We start from the raw sequence: 19,466 nt of genomic DNA, 5'->3' as shown, positions 1-19,466 counted from the left end.
CTCGTACGACACACTGCACTACTTAGCCTTCCCTTTGCGGCCTGCGAAGTTCATGACTTTCTTGCTGACCCTCTGCAAATGTGCATGATATATTACAGAGATGAATAGATATCAAGCTAGGTACATGAAAGACGTTGGAAAACGAGCATCGCGGAACCTCCCGAGGGATGTTTCGTGCGCCTATCCACAGACTCCTCTTTCGGCGCCCATCCAATGTACGCCAAGACTACGACCTTCTTCCTCTTCGCAAAGACTCTCTCTTCCACTCTTGCTCCTTCCTTCACATGTACACCAACGGCACCGCAGTCTCCCCCTGACTTTCCGCCACCCTCCTCAACGAATCATGCACCGTTGCTAGCTTCCTCTGCAGCACCTCCAGCCCCCTCGTCACAATGTCCGCCGGTGGTAAGGAACCCGTACTCTCCACCGTAAAATAGAACCGCTCCGGTTTCGCATTGTAGTCGAACGGGTCACCATCCTTCGGCTCAGGCTCCTCGTCCGCGTAAGCTGATTTGGGCCATTCCTTTTTGATGTCCTCCTCGTGCCAGTACGTGGTATGTCGGAGCCGGTTGTGGGGGTCGTATTCGAAGGCGACGCCGGTACATGCGCCCCATTTGGCGTGTTCTTTCGCGGTACCTCTGCGTGCGATACAGCGGACACGGAGGGATTGGCCCTTGCGCAGTTTGGCGATGAGGATGCCCTTGTCGCCTGGGTGCTCGAGGTAGGTTTCAAAACTGGGGTGGTTGGAGAGGAGGTCGCAGGAATAGACGCCGATAGAGGATTCGCTTTGGCAGGTTACGTCGAGGGTGAGTTCAACGGAGCAGTCTTGGCAGTGTGAGACGCAGTTGCATTCGTGTCGTTCGGTGAGCTCGTCGACGTGGGTGGAGACAATTGGGATAAGACCGAGGCGGTGTGCGATGAACTCGTCTGCCAGCACGCTCTATTTTCGGGACGCATGCATTGGGAAAAAAGATGAGTTATGGGTTGGGAATCGTTCAATTTCCTAGCAATCGTCATAGTTCGTCCAACCAACCCCTCACCCACCACCCATACACACCGTATTCGTATCAAAATCCACCAAATCAATAGCGACCGTCGATACCTCCGCCATCATGACCCTCCTCAACGCATTAGCGAGGGCCAGCTCCGTATTGCTCAGCACAAACGTGATCGTTGTGGGCGTCACCTCCCGCACCGAGACCTGCGGCCCTTGCGCATCGGGAAACGCTAGCGATGTGGGATCGAGGTTCAACATGCTGTGATATTATCGTGGTGTAGCGTGCCGCGGTAGTATGTATGAAGGGAATGTTTTTCGACAAGAAATTCTGAACTGCCCCGCTTTTCGAAGTTCCCGGTTAAGACGAAGGAAATAGGAAAAGCCACCGGTTGAGACTGTTCAAACGAGCGGCTAGTGACAGGGAACTGGTGTCTGCTTTGCTTGTAGAGCTCTAAATGCAGTGGTGTGATTATCGATGGTCGGTGGATACAAGCTGCTACGGTTTTGTACGAGCGAGATAGCGCTAGATCTCCAAAAGTGGGGGGAGTATGTCCGTTGATGGTAATCCACAGGGGTAGAGCACGCCGTCAACTAACAGCGAGGGACGGCTTGATATGTCTGGGTATATGTCTATTGGGTGGGCAATGAGTAGACTTCTGGCTTCCCCGGTGTTGCCTACGAATGTCGAAGGAATGGAGCCAGGAATGGAGCAAGCAGAAAGCACCTCGCGCGTCGGAACTCGAAACTCGCGAAATGCTGGGCTGTGAACTTGTGCAATTTTGGCCTCCTACCACCTGACAAATACAAGGGAAAGGACGCCCTGACGCTCCTGACGCTCACTTCGCTTCGGTACGGCAGTCAATCGCCTTCCTGAATCGTATATATATTCAGCCGCCTTCGCTTGGTCGCTCGGTCCAATCCAATCTCTTCTGCACTTGTCCGTCACCTCCCACACGTCACACCCCTCACCACCCTCAAGATGCCCCTCCCACCACCCATAAACTTCCCGGCCTTCCTCCGCACCCAATCCCACCTCCTCCAACCGCCCGTCAACAACTACTGCCTCTACAACACGCAAGACTTCACCGTCATGGTCGTCGGCGGACCCAACAAGCGCACCGACTACCACGTCAACCCGACGGAGGAGTGGTTCTATCAGGTCAAGGGCGCGATGGTGCTCAAGGTCGTGGAGAAGGGGGATGGTGGGGAGGAGGTGTTTAGGGATGTGGAGATTGGGGAGGGGGATATGTTTATGTTGCCGGGGAATACGCCGCATAATCCGGTGAGGTTTGAGAAGACGGTGGGGATTGTGATTGAGAGGAAGAGGCCTGAGGGTACTAATGGTAGGTCTACTCCTTTGTTTCTGGCCTCTATGTCTTGGATATCACTCGTATCTCATCCGTCGTAACCATCAGACACATTGCAATGGTACTGCGAAACCTGTAAATCCATTGTCTATTCGGAATCATTCTACTGCACAGATCTGGGCACGCAGCTCAAACCAGTCATCGAGCGCTACTTTGCAACGGAAGAGTTACGAACGTGTAAGAAATGTGGGCACGTCAATCAGACAAAGTGAGGCGTACCGGAAGGGATTACTTGCGGGACCTCGTGCGGGTGAAAACGTCGTTTTTTGGGGTATGTAGGAGAATAGGCGATGCATGTAGTGTGTATACAGTCGTGAACATATCCTTGGCCGCTTCTACGTATTTACATTGCGATAGTGAACGGCACAGTGGGGTATTCGTGCGTGGTGCCAGCTCGGATATCTACGCTAATGCAACGGGTTATGAGTACTTGCGTTCCGTCCACTGCGGGATTGGCGACTATGGTCATGGGAGGCTATTACTACGTGACGATTGGCTTCCCGACGCGGACGATCGTGGCGCTCATGGCAAAGGCGTCCCAAGAACACCTCGTGTACCCCGCCGCCCTAACGGGAGGCACACTCGAGCAGCGAACATGGGTCATGCTACGAGCAGCGGCAGCTCATGCGCCAAAGCGGCTGCAAATGTGTGCCGCCCAGCGTCGTTTCGGTACGGTATGCTCACAGCGGGCGCTCGATTTGTCACAAATTGACTCCTTCACGATTGCTTCTCCTCATCACTCCCTTCATCCTGCTCCTCCCCCTCTTTCCCCTCATCCCCACTCCCATCATTCGCATCCGCATCGATCGCACCCTCAACTTCCAGCGTCCCATTCTCCACAGCGTTCGCAAAGAGATGCAGAAGTTCCGGAGGGATCTGGGTGGCAGAATCACGTTCGCCTAGTTCGATGTCTGGTGTGAATTCTGAGAAATGATAGTTGCAGTGAGTCAGTGATCCGCCAGATGTTTCGGGCAGAGCTGGAGAATGATGGCACTCACGCTTCAAATACTCAACAACGTCATCAAGTTCTTCGGCATACGCCGTTTCGATCGGCTACAAGCAAACCACCAGCCTGTAAGCAACCCATCCACCATCCCAGCAGCCAACACCCGCTATCCATTACCCCTCTCCCGGAACGCACCTTCTTCCCCTCGTCATTCTCCCTCGTCATATCCGCGCCCAGTTCTTTCAGACACTCCGCCGCCTCCACAGTCTCGCACACGTGCAGCGGCGTGTCGCCGTCGTTGTCGGTCACGTTCACGTCGGCGTTGTACTGGGTGACGAGCATTTTGATGATTTGGATGTTGGAGTAGGAGACTGCTGCATGGCTGGTAGTGGAGGGTGGATGGGTGACTGTACAAGGAGCAACTCCCAGCAGTTGAATATAAAATCCTTACAGTGGGGTATATCCATTCTCGTCCTTCACATCCGGTGCTAAAGGCGTGCCGTCTGGTCCACCGTATTTCAAAAAGTGCTGCGAAAACAACAAAGTCAGTAGTGGCAGACGTGTGGTAAAAAAAAATAAAAGGAGATCTACCTCGACGAGATCACTCCGGTCCTCAGCGGCAGCTAGCCATATATTGGTCCTGCTGTAGTCGGGGAGTTCGAGGCCCGGCATATTTGGTTTCGTTTGTTGGGTTTGCAGGGATTGTGCTTGGATATTCTGCTGTTTCTCCACACTCCGTCGTTGTGGAAGGGAATGTAATTCACTGTTTCCTTCCCGGTAAGGGGAATATGGATAGCAAAGTGGGAGTCTTCGCTGCAGAGAAGAGCGAGAAATTCGGAAGCTTGCGTTGCGAGGACAGCCCTGTGAGGCCGAGCGGAGTTGGACGTGCAGCGAAGCAGGGAGAAAGGGGAGAAGCCCTGGGAGAAGCCCCGCGTCGTCGTCTTCAACTTCCTCCCAGACTTCCTCCGAATTTAAATTCACATTGCCCCAGCAAGCATCTCCCACCTTTGCCCTACTTGTAAGTTGTAAATCGTTCGGGATCACAGCAAAAATGGCCTCAGAAACACCACCACAATCACGCAAGCGCACCACAAGCGGCACCGACGACGAAGACAGCGAACGGTCCCGGTTCCGTCTCCACACGACCATCGAATCACAAGCCGCGCGCATAGAGCGTCTTATGGCCAGGGTCGACAAACCGATCGTGTTACCCGAACGCAAGGAGAAGACCGTTAAAGCGCCGCGGGACTTCGTGAGGAACATCCAGGGATCTAGCGCGGGTGCGGGGAGTGGGGAGTTTCACGTATATAGGGCGTTGAGGCGGAAGGAGTATGAGCGGCAGAAGGTGTTGACGGAGAAGGGGAAGGAGGTGGGTACTTCATCGCTTTGTCAGATGTTGAAGAGCATTGCTGGGCATGGAGCTAACTCGTTACTGTAGGAGGAGGAACAGCGATTGTATCACGAAAGGCTGGAGCAACAAAAGAAAGAGGACGCTGAGCGGACGGCGAAGAAGCGCGAAAAGCGGAAGAAAAGGCAGAAGAATCAGAATGGAAAGGACAAGAAACAGAAGATGGCGGAGACGTCAGTGGACGGGGACGGTGCGCCAGCGAAGCAGGATGCCGAACCTACTGCCACAGGCGATAAAGCGGCGGAAGTAAAAGGAGAGGCTGAGAAGGAGAGCAGTGATAGTGAGGAGAACTGATATCGGCATCGCGGAAGAGTCGTCCTGAACTTGGCGCACAGGCTTCATGTATATATATTCACATATTATTCAACACGAGATTGATCTTTTGGCAAACCTGTACCATTAAGTTACATTCCTGGGATTTAGTTCAGCGATCAACAACCCGATGCATGGAATCGCTTCATCCCAATCTTTCGTCAACATCAGATGGAACCGATCGCATACGGTGTGGCTAGCACGAGCGCACCAAACCCAATCCCCGACACCACTACACGGGTCAGATGCAACAATCCCCACTTCCTGAAATCCGCAAAGACGCTGCTATCAGCCGCCACCGTGTTGGTAGTCGTCACAATCTCCTTTGTAGTCCCACTGCCAAACTGCAGCCGTTTGTTCAAAGGCAGCATCAAGCCGATGGTGTAGATGGGAATGCTGAGGAAGGCGGCGGCGGAGATGTAGTGGGGCTGCGAGTTGTACAAGTAGCCGACTGCGAAGCTCGCACCGGAAGCGATGGTTGCGAGCGCTGCTTGGAGTCTGGCTGCGCGAGGGTAGCTTTGCTGTAAGGAATTGATGTCGGCGAAAGGGTATAGAGGTGTAAGGTTTGAACCGGAACGGTACTGAACGGTGGAGGACGCCAAGATCATCCCCAACCGCGCCTGCCATGCAGCGTCATTCGCCATTGACAATCGCTCATAGACGCACCTTGAACGCAGCCCTAGCGATATCCGCAGAAAGTGCGAAGCGAGCAGGATGCTAGAAGGAGGCGATCGGTTAGTCAAGGACAATTGGAGATGTCAACCGGCCAAGATGGCGCGACACACTAAACTTACCTCGACAGCCGTGACGTACAAAGCGGCGCCAGCGAAGAGGCCCGCGGAGGTCAAAGCAACGGCATGGAGCACTCCGGCCTGAGGGGTGGTATGGACGAGCATCACTATCGGCGGTGAACGTATGTATATGTGTTTGTTGTTTCCTTTGGTCTGTATGTGCGCAAGTTGTCAACTTGCTTCCAAAAGGACCAGACCATGTCCGAGACTCCGAGCGATGAGGTCACGCCGCCGGTCTTCTTCCCCAAGACGGTTCCCTTTGGACCTGCCAACATCTCGCCATCGACTCCGCTCTAAGCATCTACCACCGTCCAACCATGTCCCGCACCTTGGTCCTCATCACTGGCGCCTCTAGAGGTTTCGGCGGCGCGCTGGCGCTACAGTTCGCAAAGTCGCCACTCGCCCGCTCGCAACCCACCGACTTTGTCATCACCGCCCGCGATGAACAAGGTCTCGCGGCGACAAAGAGCCTTATCCTCGAACAGCAGCGAAGTTCTGAGGGAACAGCGAAGGCTGGAGAAGGAGGGGTCGCATTGACGGCAAAGAGTATCCTCACCGACTTTTCCAGACTCGACCTCGAAGCTGTCTCCGACGAGGTCCTGCGCGGACTGCCTCGCCCACCAACGGACTATTCACAGGCATATCTCTTCAACAACGCCGGATCCCTCGGCAAACTAGCCCGCTTCTCAACCCTAACAGCCGCAGACATGACCTCAGCCCTCCACCTGAACGTAACAGCGCCCATGGTGCTGACAGCAGCGTTCCTGCGTCATTTCGCATCATCCGGCACCAAACTATCCATAATCAACATCTCATCCCTAGCCGCTATCCAAGCATTCGATTGCTGGTCGCTCTACTGTGTGGGGAAGGCCGCGCGGGATATGATGCACTCAGCAATCGCCACGGAACAACCGGATGTGAGGGTGCTGAATTATGCGCCGGGTCCGCTGGATACGGACATGCAGACGGCGATTAGGGAGGAGATGCCGGACGTGCCCACGCGTTCCGTGTTCATAAACATGCACGAGGAGAAGAAATTGGTGGCGCCGGAGGTGTCGTCGAGGGTGCTCTTCCATCTTCTGGAGAAGGATGAGTTCAAGAACGGCAGTCATGCGGACATTTATGATGTCGAGGGATGGGAAAGGTTTCAATAGCGCAATGAGTGCGCTCACCAGCGCGCTCGATTGTCGACCGATTGCGCTTCGAAGCATTTGTCTTTTCTTCGAGGAGATGCCTGAACGGCTTACGCGTGAAACTTATGTACTGTAGATCGCGCCCGTAGATAGCACATAATGTAGGCTCCCACTACTTCATCTGTACAGTCAGTGGACATAAAGCTGTGTGCATGCCAGATTAAGTCAGTGTCTGACGCGCGTTGCGCGACATCAACTCATCATCCTTAATCTTGGGGCATTGCGAAACCTGACCTAAATGAATGGATCTAGATCTGAATTTCGCTAATACCTAGTTGTCCCCCCATTGGCTGCGATTACGGCTGCCATTCTTGATGGCATTGACCGTGTCAATGCATCAAGATGCGGCTGCATTGTGGGCCATATAGTTTGCACAACGTTGTCCAACATTCCAGGGGTAGGGTTCGCTTTCGATACCTTCCGTTTGAGCATTGCCCACAGATTCTCAATCGGATTGAGATCTGGACTCTGCGCTGGCCAGGGAAGAAGCTCAATGCCGTGTTCATCAAAGAACTGTCGAGTTTCAGCCGATGTATGAATAGGGGCGTTGTCCTGCATGAAGAGAGGATTGGGAAGAAAAATCTCTAAATTCCGCCACATCGGCAACATGTTAGCAGTAAGATGTTGCACATAGGCAGGAGAGTTAATCCCTCCACGGTTTTGACCCTCTCGCTGAACACGCTGCATCTCTTTCATTGGACCTACTGCATTTCCAATGAATGCTCCCCAATACATGAATGTTTTTCGTCCACTCTTCCTGGTGCCCTGGATGCAATTGGGATGAAAACGTTCAGTTCGTAAGCGCCAGCACCGCATTTTAGGTACCCAGCCAATTTCAAAGGACGTCTCATCAGTCCAGAAAACACGAGACCAGTCCGCTTCCGTCCAGTCTTGGTGCTGCAGTGCAAATGCAAGGCGTGCTGCTTTATGGTCCTCTGTCAATAGTGGCTTTCGGACCTTGAAACGCGAGGTGAGATAGAGCAGGTCCCGTAGGTAGCGACGCACTGTTTTTGCAGACACCTGGAGTCCGGTGAGCTGTGTGAATTCAAAAGTGATCTGTTTTAGTGTTTTCTCCCGAGTGCTACTGTCAGCAACAACAATACTGCGGAAGGCAGCCAAATCATCGTCAGAAGGCTGGTACTTAGCTGGTCTTCCTGTTGGCTTCTTCGATTGATAGGCGGTTGGTGCAGTGGCACTCTCGTTCGCAAACCTCTTAATAGTGTTCCTCACAGTATTCCTGTGAACGTGCTCCTGCCTTGCAATTTCAGATGTCGTCTTGCCTGCTATATGGAGGGCAACTATGGCTGCCCTTTTTTGTGGTGTGAGAGGTTTCCCCATAGCTGAGGTGGTGAAGATGTTGGCGTGCATTTCGCCATCACGGCTTCGTCGCTGGCTTCAATACTCAAGCTTGCGGCTCCAAAACGCGCGGTGCGCTTTGTGAAACGGTCATTGAAATCCATATGGGGTGCACACAGCTTTTTGTCCACTGACTGTACATCCTTCCTCATTCTTTACTCTAATCCATGTCCGCGACGTCCGTGTCCCCCCACGTGACCCCATATTCCCTCTGATTCCTTCTTACCAGCCTTCTTACCTTCCCCTCGCGTCGCTGCCCTCTGATTCCTTCTTACCTTCTTACCACATCTGCTCTGACTTAGGGTTAGGGTTAGGGTTAGGGTTAGGGTTCTTGACCTACCATCTCGCAATTCCAAACCTCAAAACCCTAGTGTTAGGGTTAGGGTTAGGGTTAGACTCAACTCGGAAGCATACCAGGAATATCTCTCCGAGAATCTCATCCCCTTCTACTCTGATATTCAGGGTGAGCAGCGTGGTTTTGTTTTCATGCAGGTGTGTACCTTGTTTCTCTCCTTTTTGGATTGGCGGTGACGCTCAGAGTGTTTCTTCCCAGGATAACGCTCCACCCCATCGCAAAACTTGCAGGGAAGGATTTTTTGATCTCCACGGCATTGAGGTACTGGCAAACTGGCCTGCAATCAGCCCAGACTTGAATCCGATAGAAAACCTGTGGTCCATGCTCAAGAAATGCATTTATAGACAACGTCCCGCAACTTTAGAGCAGCTAGAGGCCATTGCACAGCAGACATTTCAGGATATTGAGCTAGATGTGCTAGAAAACCTTGTGTCGAGCATGCCCCGGCGTATAGCGGCCGTCATAGCAGCTAGAGGAGGATTCACTAGATATACTAGACGCGCGTTCAGGGGGCCGGTGAATCAAATTGACAGCGGCCTTGCTTTATGAACGGCACTGTATTTCTCACGCACGCCTTTGGAGCCCTGGCAAGCTTACTAACGTTATTAGAGCCTTCTGGCCAAGGGCCGTCTGTGTGTGTCGGTTTGTGTGGGTGTCAGCGCGACCGGGACAGCGGGACATGTCTTGGGGTTGCGGCGGCACATCCGATTTCGATTTCCTTGCTTTTACATCTCCCTGGATTCTTCCCAAATAAGGGAATCCTTCTGGTACATTTGCCGCTGGGGAGTGTGTATTTCTCACGCGCGCTTCATCTGGCCAGTGAAGTGTATTAATATTAGAGCATCTGGCCAAATGAAGTGTATTTCTCACGCGCGCCTTTGGAGCCCTACTTCATCTGGCCAATTTATTAGAGCCTTCCACTTCATCTGGCCAAACCCTTCGCTGGTACACTGATCCACGACGCGCGCAATATCCGGTGCCCTGGCCAGCCCTGGCCACCCTTCACGGCGGCAAGTGAACCAGAAGAATTCCCTTATTTGGGAATTAACCACTTCTGACCATCATCCAACAGTCAAAATGTACCCAATATACGGTACTGCACTTCTGGCCAGCCCTGGACCTGCACTTCGCAACGCCGCCGTGGCCAGCCTTGTTACTACGCTGTCCCATAGCCGCAGGTTTTCTTCATCTGTTCTTCCACATCCGCTCACCGCCATTGCCACCATGGTCACCCCCATTGCCATCACCATTGCCATCGCCATTGCCACCGCCATTGCCGCCGCCATTGCCAAGATCTTTCAACTTTGAACTACACACCTACAGCACACCCGTCACGTCAGCTTCCTGTTTCGCTTTTTGTTTACAAGGTGACTCCAAAACCAGTCTTCTCATTCTTGCCCCGGCAGTAATTCAAACCTGTCTGTACAGTACATCCTTTCGCCGTCGACGTTGCTCAACGTCCTGCTCTCGCCTTCCGCAATCGCTTGGGGCAGCCCGGAATAGGGGCAGTCTCGCGGTACGCTCTCGACTCCTGCAATCGCTTGAGGTGCAGCCTGGATTTGGGCACTCGCGGTACGCTCTCGACTCCTGCAATCGCTTGAGGTGCAGCCTGGATTTGGGCACTCGCGGTACGCTCTCGCGCCTTCCGCAATCGCTTCGCTGTCATAGTCGAGAACAAAGGCGACAACTCTTTCAGCCTGAGCACTGCATTCAAGCCCCAAGGCATCAGCATCCAATATGTTGCTCTAGCAATACGTTGGTCTAGCGGCACTACGCTCACCGGTGATGAAGCCACAACCATGATGGAACTGCTTTCTGAAGAAGACTTCATTACTTCACGCCGCCCACCTCCATCTCTACTGAGATCCGATGATTATGGGTGAAAAAATGCGTGCAATTCATCAATCTCCCTATAAGTGCATATTGATTCCCACATTTACATAGCTTAGGCTTTTGCGAATCACTGTGGTTGGGCTGCGTAGGGAGGGTTACTATATAGCGCAGTGTAGCGCTTGCCAACTTGACATACTGTACTTTGCTGCCATAGCCGTCACTCGCCTCCGGCGGCTCCCAATGTGTGAAGGGGAATAAAGTAACGAGTTCCACAATCAACCCCAGAGCTGCCCCACATCCTTTACACGCGTGTAAAAAACGTGGGGATCCCCACTCTACTCCTTCAACCCCCTTCCTTCCCGGCAATCCATCACGGCAATCACCTGCATACACCTCATCTCTAGCAGGCACGCAAAAGGCACAGCACACCCAACATGTCATCAGACCAGGCGCTCCAGGGGCACCTGTGGTGTGGCATCTTTACTGGAGCAACCACACCACGGCGGAAGAGGAGGAAGGTTGCTCCGGCTACCCCGCGGTTGCCCATACGTCTGCCAACTGTGCAGACACCATTGCAATCACACCCGCAATTTGAGTTCCCACCGTCTATCCATCGCAACTTGCCCAAAGCCATTGCAGACATGGTCAGCGAGAGTTCCGGCGATGACGATGGGCAGCACCAGCATCGAGGGCTTTCACTCGTCGACAGGGGTCTGCAGCATCCGTTGAACCTCCCAGCTCCCATCCCTTTCCGTTTTCCCAGCACACCGGGTGGATCCCTGGCGTATGAGCCCCCGCCACCACCACCCGTTCAACGACGCCGCCAGCAGACACATGCCTGCACCAAGATTTCCCTTCCTCAAATCCATAATCAGAATCATCAGAATCAAGTTCAAAGGGAGCGCCTGACAACATCCATCGGCAATGTTCACATCCTTGCGCGCCACACCACCTTCTTCCTCAAGTACTACCTTGGTGAGTTTTTGGCGTACACTACACTGTATATTTCCCATACAACAATGTCCTGACTACAATGCCCACCGCAGCTGATCATCCTCTGCACGATTTCCCGGACATCACTGACAAGCACATCAGTGTGATGTTTGAGCTGCTCAACAATCCAGGCTACAACGGCAATCCGGTCATCGCGCAAGAGTTGCGTCCATGGGTTCAAGACCACTGTGATGTTCACGGATTCGCCTCCATACGCATGCAAAATTGCCAACAGACAGCAGCATACACGGCTCAGAGCATCCTCACAAACCTCAAAGTCAACGTACAAGAGCATTTCATGCAAATGCTTCTGCGCTACATCAACGAAAGGATTGGTTTGAAGCAAGTCGCACTGCATCTCTGGAGAGCCAGAGTCAACCGAGCGCAGCGGAGAGAGTATTATCAGCGGGTCCGTCAATTTACAAAATTTGGGACGTTTGAAGAGTTTCCAACCGAAGAGGAGTTTGCGCGCCTCACACGACTTGAGCGGACTGTCCTCGACGAGCTATGGGCTCTGTGTCCTCCCCAGGATGAGCCGCTTGCGTACAGCCTTGCGGTGGATGCAATGCCATATTTAGGTGAGTTGCATCCTGTATATTCACCCCCCCCCCCAGGCTCGTGTGTGGCTGTGCAGTGCCACGCTTGGTATGCCGACCTGGCCGAGTGGCTGCCTGCCCGGACCCCGGCCAACGTGGTTTGCGATGCGCTGTCGCCCCTGGGGCGCCCGCACGCTTGGCTCCTGCGGCCCCCCCCCTTCTCCCCCCTTCCTCCCCCGCCTCAACGACGCCCCCAGTGCGCGCACAGCGGCCCGGGGCACGGCCGATGCTCTTGCCCACCGCCACGGCGTCGACGTAACCGCTCGCCCCCTTCGCCCCCCCCCCCCCCACCTCCCCCTGGCTTCCTCTTTTGTCTAATCATGGTCCACTCCTGTCTCACCACAGGTGCCTATTGTGAGCTCTCACGCCTCTATGAGCGCCGTGGAATGCGGCTGTTTTCCGCTATCCCACTGCGCAAATCTCGAATCCGGTCATCTGTTCGGATCGACACGCTGATCCTAGGCACTCATATCCTGGATGTTGGCCGACGTCGCATGGGGAAACTCACTGATGAACGCAAGCGGGAGCTGTGGGGGCAGTTTATCAACGTGAATGTAAGTCTCTATCCTTATGTGCTTATTTCAATCAGATTACGTCGCTGAATGACGGATTATAGGACAAGGTCTTCAAACATCGAAAGAAGCTTGGTCTCAAGTTCGATGGGTCAATTAGCACCGACGGGTATTCCGTTACCATCCACTTCAAGAAGCCAGGGCTCAAGTATGGGCATCGGGCCCGGAAGCGCAGCAAGGCCCAAATGCGGGAAGAAGTCAAGCAGTTGTATTTTGAGCACCACATCGCCAAACTACGGGAGGCTCCAAACATCGTCTGCATTGATCCGGGCAAGCGTGACCTCCTGTTCTGTCGAGATATTGAGAAGGAGCGGCCATTTTGGTAAGTTTCAGTTGATTACTACTGCCCTGCTGTCCCCACCATCCCCCCCCCCCCCCCCCCCCCAACCCTCTACTTTGCGGAAGATGGTGCGGAGGTGTTTGCGGACTTTGACTTGGAAGGGGTGGTTCCCCTGTTTGCACACACGGGCAACGAATCTGGGCAAGAATCCTTGCGGATCTGGGCAAGGAGTTCGTTGATAGAGTTGGACGAGCACGGAGCTGTCGATGGGAACGCTGCCAATGAGAGAGCGGCCGCGGTTGGTTTGCTTGTCGCCGTCGCGCGTCATATCGCTCGTCGCGTGGCCCATGTTGATGACCTGCATGACGGTGTCGAGGCCAACCCTGTCTCCGCCCCCCAGCCCCCCGTCTCCGCCCACCATCCCCATTGCGGCGACATTCCGTTGCAGCGTTCTCACAATGCACCACCCCAGACCAGATACACATCCAATCAACGGGCGGTCAAGACAAAGTCGTGGTACTTTCGGAGAGACATGACAGAGCGGAAGATCAATGCTGGCGTTGCTGAGATGGAATCACAGATTACATCGCACAAGAGCATGAACATCGAGGCGTTCTCAGCGTTCATTGTGGATCACATACATGCAGGTATGATGTATCATGTATCGTCTTCAAATTTGGGTAAACATGGGCTGACATCCATATTCAAGATCTCGCCCTGGATGAGTTTTACCGGGTGTTATGAATGGGCGGAGCCGATGGAAATAGAGGCGACTTGTGGTGCAGGTTGTTGACAGGTAATGGTATTCAGACCGAAACAAGAACTAGAACAAGACTAGGAAGAACTGGTGTTGATCTGCTGGGGGATCAGGAAGTGGGGAGCTCAGGGGAGGCGGCTATTTATGTTTTTCTGGGAAGGCTGGGGAAGCGTGGGGAAGCAGAAGGGTACGGAATGAGAGGGAAGCCAAGAGAAGCGCCAAGGGTGGGGAAGCATAGAAACAGAAGACTGGGGATGGGGTGGCTACGCTGAGGCTGTGGGCGGGTACGTGGGGAAGTATGGAGAAGGGTTTGTAAGCGCCGAGTGTTGGGAGGTGTGGCTACGTGCGGCTGCGTGGAGAAATGAAGGCAGTGGCAGGTGTGGGGTAGCGCGGCTGCGTGCGGCTGCGAGGTTTGGCAGATGTCAGGTTTTGACAGGGAATTGACATTGACTGACTGTTGGGATGCTGTCATGAGGTAAGCGCATGGTATGGACGCGTCGTCCATAACACCGGGATGAGATTCACGTCGCTTGCAGATTCAAGGCGTTCTCACTGCGGCAAAAGTCTGAGAGCAAGCTCATTAAGAACATGCAACACCGGTATGGAAAGCATTTTTCGGTCATCCTGGGTGATTGGAGCGACGCTGGAAAAACAATGCGCTTTCAGGAGTCATCAAAGACCAAGGGGTGAGTGACCATCGTTGTTTTTTATGTATTTTAATATGCTAACTCATCATGGAAATCAGATTCCGCACACTCTTTGCGAGAAACGGCATTCCATGCTACCTGCTGGATGAGTATTGAACGTCGTCCGTGGCCCAGACTGCCATGGCAGTGTGAAGAAAAACATCCGACGGCGGCTGTCATGTCGGCCGTGGCAAGCTAGAAGGGGAAGAATGGAATACGTCCATGGATTGGTGGGTTGCCCCAACCCCGAATGTATCAACGAAGACTGGACGCCATTTGAGATTCCTGGAAGACGACCACTACGACTACGGATGAGAGTGCACAATCGGGACGTCCTGAGCACCAAGAATTTCCTCTCCATTGTGCGTTCGGTGGTGTTTGGCAATGGCCGCAGACCAGACGCATTTTCCCGTAACCGGTAGTCTAGATTTCACCCCATCCCATTTTCCGTGCTGGTTATCTGCCATCCACATCATTGTACATCTGCCGGAGGCATCGCCGATGATGGCAACTTGTAGTAAATATCAAGCATGTAAGGTCGCCTGAGGCCTCTATTGTGCTACTTCTCAAATACCAAAATCCGTCATCACTCTATCTCTATCATACACCACCACCATCGCCATTTGTTGTGTACAGCGTCATTTACGTATCGGCCGGTACAACCCTCCCCCCGGGAGTTGGGTTCTGATTTCTACGCCGTGCGCCTCGAGCCACATTATGACCTTCCGCCTCAGAATCCACAGCTGATGGAGTTCGCAGTGGCGTAGTAAGGCGCCGCAGAAGCGAGAGAAGCCGGGATCGATGATGGGCAGTTTTTCATCTAGGGTTGGTGCCGTTGGCGTCGCAGGGTCAATAGCCGATAGGGCCTCTTCGGAATCGGTCGCCTGCGTGGGACTCAATTCACTGTCGGGATTCACGGATGCCTCCTCGGTCATCTCCTTCGTCGCCCCATCCCTCACCCCCTCGTCGACTTCATCAATCGTCGGTACCGCCGCCTCTCCGAACATCCTCTGTCGCAACCCAGCACTCCGCAAAACGCAAACAGCCTCCCAATACGCCGCAACCCCCGCCTCGCTCACCCTATTCTCATTATCCAGATTAACCCTTGCCGCAGCTCGATCAACAACCCGCCAAGCGTCGGCATACCGCGGATCCCTTAACAATACCACAGTCACATCCCGCATCCCATACCGCCCATACATAAACACCTCACACGCCAGCAGCATCCTCATAATCTCCTCGTGGTTGAATTTCACGCCCGTTTGTTGCTGTTTGAACACCGCATCCTTTTCCAGCGACTCTGTCCGATTCTCCTTCTCTGCTCTCGTCCGGGATTGATGGGCATGGATCTGCCGGTCCATCCAGAGCATCACCTCCGATGTCCAGCGTCCGACAAGCGTCCAATCGGATGGGGCCAAGCGCCTCGCGATTCGCGCGCACACGTAGGATCCGACATGTACGGGCCCGAGACGCATCCGACATGCGTTTTTGATCATGTCGAGGAAGACGGCTTTTGCTTGGCCCATCAGGCCGCGTAGGGTGAGGTAATCGATGACGGCCGCATATACGTTGGTGTTAGATACTTCATGGTTTTTCTTTGCAGCTGCTTGGTAATCCTTGAAGAGGAGTATGAGGTCGTCATGATATTTCGGATCCTCCACGAGGTGTTCCCGCTCAACTTTGACGAGTGCGGGTCCTCTCCGTTGATCGTAATCATCTTTAGTGATCATCGTTTTCCCGGCCGCGCGCGCTTCGATCTCATTCATGCACACATGGGCAAACTTGATCGTCATACTGCCAAGCACCGCCGGATCCACCTGAACATGCTGCTCCGAGGTCGCTTTCCTCAAGCGAACCGCAGCATCAAGTTCCTTAAATCGCATAGTGGCCCGAAGCAAGACGGCCGCCGTCCGACTATCCAATGGTAGATTTGTCTCGCTAAACTGCTTCGTCCACCTATAAGCCTGCTGCCATCGCTTGTTCTCTAAACAGCCAGTGACAAACAGCCCGTAGATGTGTGCATTCGGCTCCACAGAGTCCTTTTCCATCGCTCGGAACCATTCTGTAGCTCCCGTGAACTGTCCCGCCTGCAGCGTCGTCTTGATTAAGATCGCATATGTGACCGCGGTGGGTGTCAATCCTCTTGACCGCATCTCAGCTAGGACTTCATGCGCGGAGTCCAGATCCCCGGCTTGGCCGAATGCCATCAGCAAGGCAGTGTACATAACGGTATCTTGCGGTGCCTTTACTCTCGGGCGCGTCTGTCCAAGGGACTTCTGCGACAGGTCGAACCAATGCCTGGCGCTCTCCGTATCGCCTTTGTCGGCATGCATGCTGATGAGTGTGGAGAAAGTCCAGCGATCCGGAACCAAGTTGCTGCTTATCATACTTTCGTAACATTGATGCGCGCTCGCGAAATTCCCCTGCTTCCCATAAGCTTGTATCAAGATATTGTACAGGGGCACATCCGGTTGTATTCCGACGGCTGCCATCTCTTCCAGTAGCACCCCAATTCTGGACATGTTACCGCGAAGTGCATGGACGTTGATCAAGGCCGACAGGTAGCGGATGTTCGGAGTCAGTTCAAGAAAGAGAAAGCGACGATGGAGCTCATCGGCGGATTTGACGGCGGATTTGGCTCGCATCGTCGCGAAACCGACGAGCAACCAGGTGAAAATCTGCGGCGTTGGGCGAACTTTGCTGGAAATCATCGTGTTGAGGAACTCAAGACCGAGAGACACCGCATCTCTCGCACACGCCCAACGAATGATTGCCGTGTACGTTCGAACTAGGCCTCGGGTGGACGTGAATATATCGTTGCCGAAATTTTTCGACGAGCGATCCGTGAGTGATTCGCGCAACTGGTCCCAGTGTACTTTAGCGGCCTCCAAATTTTGGGAGACCAGATGAAGTTTGATCATGCATAAGGTTGTGTTAGTCGTAATCGGATGTCCCGACTCGCTCAACCTTTTGTAAATCATCTCGGCAATCTCAAAGTTTCCGGCACTGGTGTGTCCCTCGATCATGGCATTGAAGCACAACGTGTCGATTTGGTTCTCATCCAATTGATCGAATATGGTCTGTGCTTCCGCGACCTGTCCTATTTTTGCGTACGCGGTGAGCAGCAAAGCCCAATCGGAGGAAAATATGGGCAAGCCCTGCTTGACCATGATCAACAAGATTGCGGTCAGCTCTCGTGGGGGGATGATCTCCGGGTATGCGGCCAACATTCGCAGGAGTGTACGGTAGTGCTTCGCTGTCAATATGCCTCGCCAAGGTCCGTGGCGCTCGAAATCGCCGTCCGCCTTCAACTTGTGATATGCGCTGAACAGTTCCTGTGTCTGCGCCTTCGACACCTGTTGCGACAGCTTGTACGCAGTCGTCCGTTTTAAGGTCTGGAGATCCCATAAAAATCTCTTTCGCCCATTTTTTGCCGCTATCTCCTCGGCTGATTGACTGGATGAGGTTTCCCGTGGATCGTGTTTCCCATCCATGGGCGACATGGTATCGTTTTTCGAAGTCGTGCCTTTCACTTCTTCCTCCTCCTCCGTACCCCGCCGTCCACTACTCGCCAGCCTAATCTGCTGCCGACAGAGATTGCCACGGGCGAGGCCGACCAAAGGCACATAATGGCGTAAAACTCGAGAGGACTTGTGATAACCGTTTCCGAGGTTGCTGTGCAGCTGAAATGCCTGTAATAGTCTCGATATCACGTAGGAGCGTCCGGTTCCACGCTTCGATATCAGTGTGAGCCCTGCTGCTGAACCACTCATGAACAGAGGGAGCGACACTGTGGTGGCATGTGCTGAGCTCCGTAAGGTAATGTGCGTTCAGCAAAGTCGACGAATTGTAAACAGCCGTTGTCGTTGTTGTTCTGCGCCTCAGACGCTTCGCCCTTTCCAACCTTCCAAGTTCGGACAGATTCTCGCGCAAGCAGCAAACTTCAAACCTTACCCTCGTTCTCCTCCTCTTCCCATCTCATCGCAACCCCCAATCTACTCACCCTCCCTCTCGCAAACTACTTTCGCTCTCGCAACTATGCCTCCCAAGGAAACCTCTACCTCCGCAGCTCCCGCCAAGGGCGAGAAGAAGGTACGTCGTTGTGCTGAGCTTCATAATGTATTCACTTTATTTCCTTACTGCTATTCCTTTTCCCAATCTCTCAATAGCCCGCCGGAAAGGCCCCTGCCAAAAGCACCCCTTCTGGTGACAAGAAGACCGGTGGCAAGAGGAAGACCATCCGTCGTGAGACATACTCCACCTACATCTACAAGGTTCTCAAGCAGGTTGGTACTCCTGTCCCCTGGTCATGTTTGTTTCAGTTTTCGGGACTCGGTACCCTGTTTGGTTACATTTCATTCGCTGACCCCACCTCTTGACATCTAGGTCCACCCTGACACTGGAATCTCGAACAAAGCAATGTCCATCATGAACTCTTTCGTCAACGATATCTTCGAGCGTATTGCCGGAGAGGCCTCCAAGCTCGCCTCGTACAACAAGCGTTCCACCATCTCGTCCCGCGAGATTCAGACCGCTGTGCGTCTGATTCTTCCTGGAGAGCTTGCAAAGCACGCCGTTTCTGAGGGAACCAAGTATGTTTGATTTCATCTTTTCCTTGCCGGCTTTGAGGCTCACGCTTCTTTAATTTCAGGGCCGTCACCAAATACCAGAGCTCCAAATAGGGAGGGAGATACATTGGACAGCTTGGAATCATTGGCACTCGTGTATGAACACGTCGGAGGTGTTTTTGTTCTTGTAGATATGAACTTTGAGTAGGATACGAGATTGTATAAGGTTAATGGTCGAATAAAAAATACAGATTTCATCTCGTCGTACTTGCAACATTCATAAAGAAGAGGCTAATCATGCGCATGGCTTCTCAGCAGACGCAATCAAAGTCTGGAGCTTTGCGCTTGCGGTATGCCGCTCGGGCAGAGAGAGAAGCTGAAGCTCAACGCAAAACGCGTCCGAGATTAGTCAAGACGTCCCCGCCTGCAAGCCTGCATGTGCCCTTTTTCCCCACG

The 19,466-nt window shown here is 53.4% G+C and overlaps 12 protein-coding genes across 12 annotated transcripts; 8 read left to right on the top strand and 4 right to left on the bottom strand.

Annotated features, from left to right (window-relative positions):
- Positions 1 to 56: 56 nt before the first annotated feature.
- On the bottom strand, positions 57 to 1,691 carry EV422DRAFT_528148 (DNA-directed RNA polymerase). The gene is made up of 2 exons (XM_053070262.1): positions 1,058 to 1,691; positions 57 to 940 (listed from the first exon to the last, which is right to left on the bottom strand). The coding sequence occupies exons 1-2, from the start codon at positions 1,253 to 1,255 to the stop codon at positions 281 to 283; spliced, it is 858 nt and encodes a 285-aa protein (XP_052926003.1). The 5' UTR covers positions 1,256 to 1,691; the 3' UTR covers positions 57 to 280.
- Positions 1,692 to 1,976: 285 nt separating this feature from the next.
- On the top strand, positions 1,977 to 2,576 carry EV422DRAFT_496007 (3-hydroxyanthranilic acid dioxygenase; the record flags this gene model as incomplete). The annotated part of the gene is made up of 2 exons (XM_053067846.1): positions 1,977 to 2,340; positions 2,413 to 2,576. The coding sequence occupies 2 exons, from the start codon at positions 1,977 to 1,979 to the stop codon at positions 2,574 to 2,576; spliced, it is 528 nt and encodes a 175-aa protein (XP_052926002.1).
- Positions 2,577 to 2,620: 44 nt separating this feature from the next.
- Positions 2,621 to 3,521, top strand: EV422DRAFT_42391 (uncharacterized protein). Its single transcript, XM_053067120.1, has one exon. The coding sequence runs from the start codon at positions 2,775 to 2,777 to the stop codon at positions 3,282 to 3,284; it is 510 nt and encodes a 169-aa protein (XP_052926001.1). The 5' UTR covers positions 2,621 to 2,774; the 3' UTR covers positions 3,285 to 3,521.
- On the bottom strand, positions 3,386 to 3,982 carry EV422DRAFT_495960 (ankyrin repeat-containing domain protein; the record flags this gene model as incomplete). Its single annotated transcript, XM_053067843.1, has 3 exons — positions 3,386 to 3,692; positions 3,762 to 3,838; positions 3,902 to 3,982. The coding sequence occupies 3 exons, from the start codon at positions 3,980 to 3,982 to the stop codon at positions 3,386 to 3,388; spliced, it is 465 nt and encodes a 154-aa protein (XP_052926000.1).
- Positions 3,983 to 4,361: 379 nt separating this feature from the next.
- Positions 4,362 to 4,853, top strand: EV422DRAFT_488029 (uncharacterized protein; the record flags this gene model as incomplete). Its single annotated transcript, XM_053067410.1, has 2 exons — positions 4,362 to 4,679; positions 4,749 to 4,853. Coding segments are annotated over 2 exons (423 nt in total), but the record flags the coding sequence as incomplete, so codon positions are not given.
- A 253-nt stretch (positions 4,854 to 5,106) lies between these two features.
- Positions 5,107 to 5,998, bottom strand: EV422DRAFT_528143 (uncharacterized protein). Its single transcript, XM_053070261.1, has 3 exons — positions 5,825 to 5,998; positions 5,697 to 5,747; positions 5,107 to 5,551 (listed from the first exon to the last, which is right to left on the bottom strand). Exons 1-3 carry the CDS (start codon positions 5,924 to 5,926, stop codon positions 5,198 to 5,200), a joined length of 507 nt encoding a protein of 168 aa, XP_052925998.1. The 5' UTR covers positions 5,927 to 5,998; the 3' UTR covers positions 5,107 to 5,197.
- Positions 5,945 to 7,074, top strand: EV422DRAFT_42299 (uncharacterized protein). The gene has a single exon (XM_053067115.1). It carries the CDS (start codon positions 6,139 to 6,141, stop codon positions 6,973 to 6,975), a length of 837 nt encoding a protein of 278 aa, XP_052925997.1. The 5' UTR covers positions 5,945 to 6,138; the 3' UTR covers positions 6,976 to 7,074.
- A 3,918-nt stretch (positions 7,075 to 10,992) lies between these two features.
- On the top strand, positions 10,993 to 13,078 carry EV422DRAFT_619774 (uncharacterized protein; the record flags this gene model as incomplete). Its single annotated transcript, XM_053074078.1, has 4 exons — positions 10,993 to 11,533; positions 11,605 to 12,129; positions 12,493 to 12,701; positions 12,764 to 13,078. 4 exons carry the CDS (start codon positions 10,993 to 10,995, stop codon positions 13,043 to 13,045), a joined length of 1,557 nt encoding a protein of 518 aa, XP_052925996.1. The 3' UTR covers positions 13,046 to 13,078.
- A 453-nt stretch (positions 13,079 to 13,531) lies between these two features.
- Positions 13,532 to 13,743, top strand: EV422DRAFT_567169 (uncharacterized protein; the record flags this gene model as incomplete). The annotated part of the gene is made up of 2 exons (XM_053072511.1): positions 13,532 to 13,646; positions 13,709 to 13,743. The coding sequence occupies 2 exons, from the start codon at positions 13,532 to 13,534 to the stop codon at positions 13,741 to 13,743; spliced, it is 150 nt and encodes a 49-aa protein (XP_052925995.1).
- Positions 13,744 to 14,226: 483 nt separating this feature from the next.
- EV422DRAFT_567168 (uncharacterized protein) lies at positions 14,227 to 14,559 on the top strand (the record flags this gene model as incomplete). Its single annotated transcript, XM_053072510.1, has 3 exons — positions 14,227 to 14,231; positions 14,293 to 14,442; positions 14,502 to 14,559. The coding sequence occupies 3 exons, from the start codon at positions 14,227 to 14,229 to the stop codon at positions 14,557 to 14,559; spliced, it is 213 nt and encodes a 70-aa protein (XP_052925994.1).
- A 316-nt stretch (positions 14,560 to 14,875) lies between these two features.
- On the bottom strand, positions 14,876 to 18,303 carry EV422DRAFT_528103 (uncharacterized protein). Its single transcript, XM_053070260.1, has one exon. The coding sequence runs from the start codon at positions 18,213 to 18,215 to the stop codon at positions 15,081 to 15,083; it is 3,135 nt and encodes a 1,044-aa protein (XP_052925993.1). The 5' UTR covers positions 18,216 to 18,303; the 3' UTR covers positions 14,876 to 15,080.
- On the top strand, positions 18,304 to 19,274 carry EV422DRAFT_528101 (histone H2B). The gene is made up of 4 exons (XM_053070259.1): positions 18,304 to 18,534; positions 18,612 to 18,728; positions 18,829 to 19,034; positions 19,094 to 19,274. The coding sequence occupies exons 1-4, from the start codon at positions 18,481 to 18,483 to the stop codon at positions 19,122 to 19,124; spliced, it is 408 nt and encodes a 135-aa protein (XP_052925992.1). The 5' UTR covers positions 18,304 to 18,480; the 3' UTR covers positions 19,125 to 19,274.
- Positions 19,275 to 19,466: the final 192 nt, after the last annotated feature.

Source organism: Fimicolochytrium jonesii (assembly GCF_025526975.1).
Source record: "Fimicolochytrium jonesii strain JEL569 chromosome Unknown EV422scaffold_10, whole genome shotgun sequence".
In the NCBI taxonomy this organism is placed as follows: domain Eukaryota; kingdom Fungi; phylum Chytridiomycota; class Chytridiomycetes; order Spizellomycetales; family Powellomycetaceae; genus Fimicolochytrium; species Fimicolochytrium jonesii.
The sequence above is the reverse complement of the archived record's forward strand: the minus strand, read 5'-3'. Positions and strand labels throughout refer to the sequence as shown.